General features: G+C 44.3%; 2 protein-coding genes across 2 annotated transcripts; both read right to left on the bottom strand.

Annotated features, from left to right (window-relative positions):
- Positions 1–933: 933 nt before the first annotated feature.
- LOC100488858 (olfactory receptor 52L1) lies at positions 934–1,899 on the bottom strand. Its single transcript, XM_002942376.1, has one exon. The coding sequence runs from the start codon at positions 1,897–1,899 to the stop codon at positions 934–936; it is 966 nt and encodes a 321-aa protein (XP_002942422.1).
- A 7,290-nt stretch (positions 1,900–9,189) lies between these two features.
- LOC100488533 (olfactory receptor 52Z1) lies at positions 9,190–10,155 on the bottom strand. Its single transcript, XM_002942374.3, has one exon. It carries the CDS (start codon positions 10,153–10,155, stop codon positions 9,190–9,192), a length of 966 nt encoding a protein of 321 aa, XP_002942420.1.

Genomic DNA, 10,155 nt, shown 5'->3' with positions numbered 1-10,155 from the left:
GGCAATACTCAGAGGCAAGGGTCACCCAGATGGACAGGGCATAAAGTTAATATCTACTCCTTGAGATGTCCTGGTACACAGTTCTCTGATGCCACAGTGGGTAGGATTCACCAGATCCAGATCATGAAAATAACAAACATCCACCGGAGAGCAAAGCAAGTGTAATGTCTGTGTAACCTGCACCAGAAGAAGGTCCCATGAGGTCCAAACATGTAGTACTATGGGTCTCTGAATAAACCTACACTTGCCTTGCTCTCCAGTGGATGTTCCTTATCTCCCTGAGATGTCTACTGGAAGGAACCCGGACTGCTTTCAGGAATTTCATTAAAGTGATCTTAATCCTACTGTGTCCCATCTCCTACGTGGTACCACTGTGGCCTCCTACCTTCCCCACCATATCTGTACTGAGTGAAATCATTTAGTCCTTATAAATAAACACACATTTGAGAGGAAAATACCCTATGTGCAGGATCTTGAGGGTACTTCAATGGCACCATTCCTTTCTTCAAACATCAACATTGAGAATGGGGTCACCGATGTAGCAGCACTCTACTAGGGAGCATCCTGAAAGTGCGCTTTGGACCAAAAAAAAGGGGTTACACACAGTTTAGGTGTTTACAAAATCATATTTAATGTCTTCAGCAGAGTTCCTAAAACCCACGTTTATGTTCTTGTATATTACAGACAGTAATACCTGTATATTCTTCTTTCCTACTTATAGCGAGGGCCAAGTTTAGCTTCAACAGAAGTTAATTGCCCCAATATCCTTTTGTTTCAATGTTCAAGATCAGATATTCTAATGTCCCAATCTGTGAGCACTTGGAGTAGAGCGTTGTACTGTGTCAGCCAAGGGTCAAAACCAGAAAATATAGTATAGGTCCTACAGAAAAGTCCAACTTCAGGCATGGGATAAGGCTGGAAATGGCTCCCATCTCATGATAAGAACAAGTTGTCCTTTTTTCTCCAGTATTTAACCAGACTCTTTCTGATGATTGAAATCCTCAGTCCATATATAAGAGGGTTTAATGCAGCTGGGATCATTATGTAGAGTGCAGTGAACAGATGCTTCACATCTATTGAAAGGATTGTTTCCTTCTTCCACACACTGGAAGATACCAACGCGCACAGGTAGACCACCATTGCCACCAGTAAGTGGGTCCCACAGGTGTTTAGAGCTTTGTGTCGGGATTTCCCAGTCACCGTTTTCATGGCTGTGTAGAGTATGGTTGAGTAGGAAACCATGAGTAGAATTCCATCAAGCACAGCGACAAGAATGCGTAAAATCAACCCGGCTATCTCTAGTTTGGTGGTGTCTCCACTTGCAAGACTGAGAAGTGCCATGGTTTCACATGCAAAGTGCAGAATGGTGTTGGACCTGCAGAACTGGACCATAGAGGCAAGTATGATAAATGGGCAAACAAGGACCAACCCCCGAGTTATTACAATGACTGTGAGACAGGCCAGGAAGCTCGTGGTCATGATGTTATGGTAACGCAGTGGCCTACAGATTGCTACGTATCTGTCTAAGGACATTAATACCATAACGCTGGACTCACACACTGACATGAAGTAGATAACAAACATCTGCAGAAGACAGCCAGTCAGGGAAACTTGGTTGAGTTGGAATAACAAGTCTAGGAGGAATTTTGGCAATATGGCTGTAGTAACACTCATGTTAATGGCCAAGAGCACAGAGATGAGCAAATACATGGGGGAATGGAGGGTCTTCTCAGTGTAAATCAGGTGGATAATGAGAGAATTCCCACTCAGGATAACTAAGTAGACGGAAAAGAATGGGATTGCCAGGAGGGGCCTCCATCGAGATATCCCAGGGAAACCCAAGAGAGTAAAGTCAGTGTAGGAGAAAATGAATGACTGGTTGGAGATCCCTGGTTCCATATTTGGCTTTATAGGTTTAGTCAGGTCAGTGTCCGTACGGGATCTGCAGGGCAAGCAAATAGCGTGAGATTTTAGTGAACCTGTATTTATTAAACAAAATGAAATACAGCCCCTTACAATTAGATCACATTGTTATGGGTTCAAATAATAGAAACTGAAAAAATCTCTATTTCTTTATACCAAAATATATTAACACTATATGGCTTCTAATTGGGCTGGTGTTGTTACGGGGGAACTGCAGGGGTCAGTCCTTGGTCCGTATATCTGTAACCTTGTTATGGGCTAAGGGGGCCCAGCCTGAAGGCCAGTTAGGGGGGGATTTGGGGTGAGTGCTTATTTGTGCCCTGGGTACCCCTGGAACTATAGCGGGGTGACTGTTACCCCAATGTTTCTATATATCTGTAACCTTGTTATGGGCTAAGGGGGCCCAGCCTGAAGGCCAGTTAGGGGGGGATTTGGGGTGAGTGCTTATTTGTGCCCTGGGTACCCCTGGAACTATAGCGGGGTGACTGTTACCCCAATGTTTCTATATATCTGTAACCTTGTTATGGGCTAAGGGGGCCCAGCCTGAAGGCCAGTTAGGGGGGGATTTGGGGTGAGTGCTTATTTGTGCCCTGGGTACCCCTGGAACTATAGCGGGGTGACTGTTACCCCAATGTTTCTATATATCTGTAACCTTGTTATGGGCTAAGGGGGCCCAGCCTGAAGGCCAGTTAGGGGGGGATTTGGGGTGAGTGCTTATTTGTGCCCTGGGTACCCCTGGAACTATAGCGGGGTGACTGTTACCCCAATGTTTCTATATATCTGTAACCTTGTTATGGGCTAAGGGGGCCCAGCCTGAAGGCCAGTTAGGGGGGGATTTGGGGTGAGTGCTTATTTGTGCCCTGGGTACCCCTGGAACTATAGCGGGGTGACTGTTACCCCAATGTTTCTATATATCTGTAACCTTGTTATGGGCTAAGGGGGCCCAGCCTGAAGGCCAGTTAGGGGGGGATTTGGGGTGAGTGCTTATTTGTGCCCTGGGTACCCCTGGAACTATAGCGGGGTGACTGTTACCCCAATGTTTCTATATATCTGTAACCTTGTTATGGGCTAAGGGGGCCCAGCCTGAAGGCCAGTTAGGGGGGGATTTGGGGTGAGTGCTTATTTGTGCCCTGGGTACCCCTGGAACTATAGCGGGGTGACTGTTACCCCAATGTTTCTATTTATCTGTAACCTTGTTATGGGCTAAGGGGGCCCAGCCTGAAGGCCAGTTAGGGGGGATTTGGGGTGAGTGCTTACTGGGACTCCTCCAGTTACATGGGAGTAGGAGAAACAATAGGTTAGCTGAAAGCAGTTCTAATGTGTAGCGCTGGCTGAAAGCTCAGACTCAGGCACACTTTACTGCTGCGCTGCAAGTTGGAGTGATATCCCCCCCCCCTCACTCCCAGCAGCCGATCAGCAGAACAATGGGAAGGGAGCAAGATAGCAGCTCCCAGTAGGTATCAGAATAGCACTCAATAGTAACAAATCCAAGTCCGGCTTGGGACTCCTCCAGTTACATGGGAGTAGGAGAAACAATAGGTTAGCTGAAAGCAGTTCTAATGTGTAGCGCTGGCTGAAAGCTCAGACTCAGGCACAAGGCACTGAGATGGCGCCTACACACCAATATTACAGCTACAAATACATTTGTTGGTTGAAGAATAAAAGGTTAAATGGCAGAGGGAATTATTTGCTGTGTAACAGGGTCATTTAGAGATAAACAGCCCCCCATAAATATCAGGGCAGGGTCCATGTCCCTCACTGTATTGTTATTATTTTTCTTCTTTAACACAAAATAAATTTTAACACAAAATAAACAAACTTACTAAATGTGATCCTTCTGGAGATGAAATCAGCATTTTGTACAAAATACATAAATAAAAAAAACAAACCTGTGAAGATATAATTCATTTTTTTAATTAGTTTATTAGTAATAGCACAGGCGCTCGTTATCAATCTTTCATCAAATGATTATAATTAACGTGTTTATAAAGCGCCAACATACTCTGCAGCGCAGCACAGTGGGTTTATACTGACAGAATTACATACAAAGCAGCCAATTACAGATACAAGAGGTAAAGAGGGCCCTGGGCAAAGGAGCTTGCAATCTATAAGGAGAAGAGAGATGTAGCCCAGGAAACTGCTAAATGTGTTGCTAAAGGTGTTGACCCCCCCAACTGATTTCCATGGGAACCACACAGGAGTGCACGGGGGGGGGGGGTGATTATTTATCTTCTGCACCGTTCAACCTGAGCTTCCCCAGCCATATTTGTTCCCTGATAATTCTCCTTATCGATGATAAAGGGGTGATATTTTTATGGGGTTTCATAAAGGTGCTTCATAGACATAAACTGATGGAACAAGGAAGCCGGTAGGAAAAATTAAAAAATTCTTACCCTCCCCCACTGGAGCTGGAGGCTAATAGGGCAACACCCTGGGCCCTGTACAGACACTGTAAGGCAGGGGGTAGTGACCCCCCAGGCACATTATACACAGTGAGATGCAGGGAGCAGCAGCCATTTAGCCCTGTCCACCCCCCCCCCACTGTAACAAACACAACATATGAAATGTTACTGGCATGTCTGGGGTTAATGTAGTGCAATGCAGAAATGGCTTCAGAGTGTGGCATTAACCCCAGACGTGCCAGTAACATTGCAATACAAACACGGGTTCAGAGTATCTTATTAACCCCAGGCGTGCCAGTAACATTGCAATACAAACACGGGTTCAGAGTATCTTATTAACCCCAAACGTGCCAGGAACATTGCAATACAAACACGGGTTCAGAGTATCTTATTAACCCCAAACGTGCCAGTAACATTGCAATGCAAACACGGGTTCAGAGTATCTTATTAACCCCAAACGTGCCAGTAACATTGCAATACAAACACGGGTTCAGAGTATCTTATTAACCCCAGACGTGCCAGTAACATTGCAATACAAACACGGGTTCAGAGTATCTTATTAACCCCAAACGTGCCAGTAACATTGCAATACAAACACGGGTTCAGAGTATCTTATTAACCCCAAACGTGCCAGTAACATTGCAATACAAACACGGGTTCAGAGTATCTTATTAACCCCAAACGTGCCAGTAACATTGCAATACAAACACGGGTTCAGAGTATCTTATTAACCCCAAACGTGCCAGTAACATTGCAATACAAACACGGGTTCAGAGTATCTTATTAACCCCAAACGTGCCAGTAAGGTCATTACTAGTGATCACAATGCAGTAATGTATTCAGAGTGTGGCATTAACTCCAGACATGCCAGTAAGGTCATTACTAAGGATAATGTTCTATTTTATTATTTGGGAGCAGTTCCCCTTTAATGTGCCCACCTGGCCATAAGGCAGAAGCTGAATGTACTGGGGTTGCACTTACCTGTCCCAGGTTCCCCCCCGATCAGCGATCTCTCTCCCTGACTGTATTTATTCATCTCAGGGCGGCCCCAGTGGGTACAGAGACATTTATATCCGCTATTAGTAGGGACATGAGAGGCTCAGAGCCAGTAATTAGGCGCCACACAGGGACCTTCCCTAGATACAGTGATTCCCCTGCTGGGGGTTGCTATCCAGGGATGCTGGGAGTTGTAGTGCAGCAAGAAATAACATATAAATCCCATGAAAGGGAAATAGTGAGATATTTCTGTTCCCAATCAGCTCCCACTGAGCCGCTGATTAACCCTCTCACAGCCGCACTGGGGTTCAGCCCTGACCCTCACATAATGAAAGGGGCAATTTACTTGTGTACTGCCCTATTGCTCACAACTTACCCCTTTCTGGCTCACTGTGGGTTAATGAGTTCCCAGTGGCACCCACTCAGGGCTGAGCCTCTGTTTAATAGAAAGATGGGTGCCCGGTACAGCGCGGCACATAATCAGTGGGTACCAGGGGTTCTTACGTATTTAATAAATGGGTTTACAGGACTCGCTCTTGGGTCCCAGCAGTAGTAGTTACAGGGCAACATGACCAGATTTGCCCCATGTTGATAAATGACCCCAGTACAAGTTTCTTTTTGCATACTTCTGTCTCAACATTTAAAAAACAGAATACCTAAATACCACCCAAACTAACCCAACCTAAACTTGAGCTGAGGGAACCCAACCTAAACTTGAGCTGAGGGAACCCAACCTAAACTTGAGCTAAGAGAACCCAACCTAAACTTGAGCTAAGGGAACCTAACCTAAACTTGAGCTGAGGGAACCCAACCTAAACTTGAGCTGAGGGAACCCAACCTAAACTTGAGCTGAGGGAACCCAACCTAAACTTGAACTAAGTAAACCAAACTAAACTTGAGCTAAAGGAACCCAACCTAAACTTGAGCTAAGGGAAGCCAACTTAAACTTGATCTAAGGAACCCAACCTAAACTTGAGCTAAGGGAACCCAACCTAAACTTGAGTTGAGGGAACCCAACCTAAACTTGAGCTGAGGGAACCCAACCTAAACTTGAGTTGAGGGAACCCAACCTAAACTTGAGCTGAGGGAACCCAACCTAAACTTGAGCTAAGAGAACCCAACCTAAACTTAAGCTGAGGGAACCCAACCTCAACTTGAGCTGAGGGAACCCAACCTAAACTTGAACTAAGTAACCCAAACTAAACTTGAGCTAAAGGAACCCAACCTAAACTTGAGCTAAAGGAACCCAACCTAAACTTGAGCTAAAGGAACCCAACCTAAACTTGAGCTAAGGGAAGCCAACTTAAACTTGAACTAAGGAACCCAACCTAAACTTGAGCTAAGGGAACCAAACCTAAACTTGAGTTAAGGGAACCCAACCTAAACTTGAACTAAGGGAACCCAACATAAACTTGAGATAAGAGCCTAAATTTGAGCTGACGGAATGCAACCTAAACTTGAACTAAGGGAACCCAACATAAACTTGAGATTAGAGAACCCAGCCTAAATTTGAGCTGTGGGAACCCAACCTAAACTTAAACTGAGGGAACCCAACCTAAACTTGAGCTAAAGGAACCCAACCTAAACTTGGGCTAAGGGAACCCAACCTTAACTTGAGCTAAGGGAACCCAACCTAAACTTGGGCTAAGGGAACCCAACCTTAACTTGAGCTTAGAGAACCCAACCTAAACTTGAGCTGAGGGAACCCAACCTAAACTTGAGCTAAAGGAACCCAACCTAAACTTGAGCTAAGGGAACCCAACCTAAACTTGAGTTAAGGGAACCCAACCTAAACTTGAACTAAGTGAACCCAACATAAACTTGAGCTGAAGGAACCCAACCTAATCTTGAGCTGAGGGAACCCAACCTAAACTTGAGCTAAGAGAACCCAACCTAAACTTAAGCTGAGTGAACCCAACCTAAACTTGAGCTGAGGGAACCCAACCTAAACTTGAACTAAGTAAACCAAACTAAACTTGAGCTAAAGGAACCCAACCTAAACTTGAGCTAAAGGAACCCAACCTAAACTTGAGCTAAGGGAAGCCAACTTAAACTTGAACTAAGGAACCCAACCTAAACTTGAGCTAAGGGAACCAAACCTAAACTTGAGTTGAGGGAACCCAACCTAAACTTGAGCTGAGGGAACCCAACCTAAACTTGAGCTGAGGGAACCCAACCTAAACTTGAGCTGAGGGAACCCAACCTAAACTTGAGCTAAGAGAACCCAACCTAAACTTAAGCTGAGGGAACCCAACCTAAACTTGAGCTGAGGGAACCCAACCTAAACTTGAACTAAGTAACCCAAACTAAACTTGAGCTAAAGGAACCCAACCTAAACTTGAGCTAAAGGAACCCAACCTAAACTTGAGCTAAGGGAAGCCAACTTAAACTTGAACTAAGGAACCCAACCTAAACTTGAGCTAAGGGAACCAAACCTAAACTTGAGTTAAGGGAACCCAACCTAAACTTGAACTAAGGGAACCCAACATAAACTTGAGATAGGAGCCTAAATTTGAGCTGACGGAACCCAACCTAAACTTGGGCTAAGGGAACCCAACATAAACTTGAGATTAGAGAACCCAGCCTAAATTTGAGCTGTGGGAACCCAACCTAAACTTGAGCTGAGGGAACCCAACCTAAACTTGAGCTAAAGGAACCCAACCTAAACTTGAGCTAAGGGAACCCAACCTAAACTTGGGCTAAGGGAACCCAACCTAAACTTGAGCTGAGGGAACCCAACCTAAACTTGAGCTGAAGGAACCCAACCTAATCTTGAGCTGAGCGAACCCAACCTAAACTTGAGCTGATGGAACCCAACCTAAACTTGAGCTAAGGGAACCCAACCTAAACTTGAGCTAAGGGAACCCAACCTAAACATGAGCTAAGGAAACCCAACCTAAACTTGAGCTAAGGGAATCCAACCTATCACAGCCATAACAGCTGTGTATATAAAGAACATCTGAAACAGGCAGGAGCCAAGGGAGATATGGTCTAGCCCAAATGCCAGTCCCATTAACATGTTGAGTAAGGTTGTAGTTGTGTTTTGGGCAAATAAAGAACAGATACAGTGTGTAAATATATATCAGCAAGTAAAGACTCTTTTCTGCCCAGATCCTATAGATTTTAAGAAAGTTATGGGTCAGCTGATAAATAAAGAAAAATGTGATGAACAACCAATCCCAGAGAGAAAGAGGATAAACTCTGTACCAGAAAAGGAGTCATTGGCATTGACAGTTCCCATTGCTGAAATCAGGGCTCTGTTTCCAGTCTGCGTTGGGGTGACAAAGGTTTCTTTAAGAAATAATGCTGTACATTAATTAAATAACATATTAGGTAGATAATATATTAGTAGGAACCAGCGAAAACTAGATAAAATGGATACTATAGTCATATTGTTTCAGTTTAGCATTTAATTACATAAAGGATCTAGTCTTTTATCCAAAGGGGAAAGCTATAGGGGTACCCGCCATGATAAGTCGCCAGAGGGCCCCGGTTTTCATAATTGTCTGATTAAGAGTCATTTCATATACAAGAGTGTCCAACCCAGGACCTTAATGGCATGATCTGTCCATATAATAGAAATATGACTACAATAAGAGATATGTTGGGGAATAAAACATTCCCTGAAAGATCAGAACTAAAGAAATTAACTCCAACATTCAAACATTTTTTGACCATCGTGGGGGCAGAATGAAAGATTTCCAGGTATCTAGTTAAACATTTAACTTCAGTAGTATATTCCCAAGAGTGCTACAGAAGGTAATCATCCAATAGTCTTGGACAGCACTGACTTAGATAGAACACAAGCTTTCAGGACTACTTAGGTCCTTGTTTCAGGCTTGGTATGAGGCTCAGAATGGCTTCCATCTCATGATGAGAACAATATTTTCCTTTCTCTCCAGTATTTAACCAGAGTCTTTCTGATCTTTGAAATCCTCAGTCCATATATAAAGGGGTTTGAGGCAGCTGGGATAACAATGTAGAGTGCAGTGAACAGATGCTTAACATCTTCTGAAACTGTTGCTTCCACTTTCCACACACTGGAAGATGCCAACGCGCACACATAGGCCAACACTGCCACCAGTAAGTGGGTCCCACAGGTGTTTAGAGCTTTGTGTCGGGATTTCCCTGTGGCAGTTTTCATGGCTGTGTAGAGTATGGTTGAGTAGGAAATCATAAGTAGAATTCCATCACGTACAGGAACAAGAATGCGTATAATCAGCCCGGCTTTCTCTAGTTTGGTGGTGTCTCCACATCCAAGACTGAGAAGAGCCAGGTGTTCACAGGCAAAGTGCAGGATGGTGTTGGACTTGCAGAACTGGGTCATAGAGGGAAATATGACAAATGGGCAAACCAGGGCGAAGCTCTGAATTATTATAACAAATGTCAAGGAGACCAGGAACCTCTTTGTCATGATGTTATGGTAATGCAGTGGCCTACAGATTGCTACGTATCTGTCTAAGGACATTAATACCATAACATTGGACTCACACACTGCCATGAAGTAGATAACAAACATCTGCAGAAGACAGCCAGTCAGGGAAACTTGGTTGAGTTGGAATAACAAGTCTAGGAGGAATTTTGGCAATATGGCAGTACAACTGGTGATGTGAATGGCAAAGAGCACAGAGATGAGCAAATACATGGGGGAATGGAGGGTCTTCTTAATGCAGATGAGACAGATGAGGAGAGAATTCCCACTCAGGATAACTAGGTACATAGTAAAGAATGGGATTGCCAGGAGGGGCCTCCATCGAGATATCCCAGGGAAACCCAAGAGAGTAAAGTCAGTGTAGGAGAAAATGAATGACTGGTTGGTGATCCCTGGTTCCAT

The sequence above is a fragment of the Xenopus tropicalis genome, chromosome 2 (genome assembly GCF_000004195.4).
Source record: "Xenopus tropicalis strain Nigerian chromosome 2, UCB_Xtro_10.0, whole genome shotgun sequence".
NCBI classification, from domain to species: domain Eukaryota; kingdom Metazoa; phylum Chordata; class Amphibia; order Anura; family Pipidae; genus Xenopus; species Xenopus tropicalis.
Note: the sequence above shows the minus strand (reverse complement) of the source record. Positions and strands in the feature narration are given on the sequence as shown.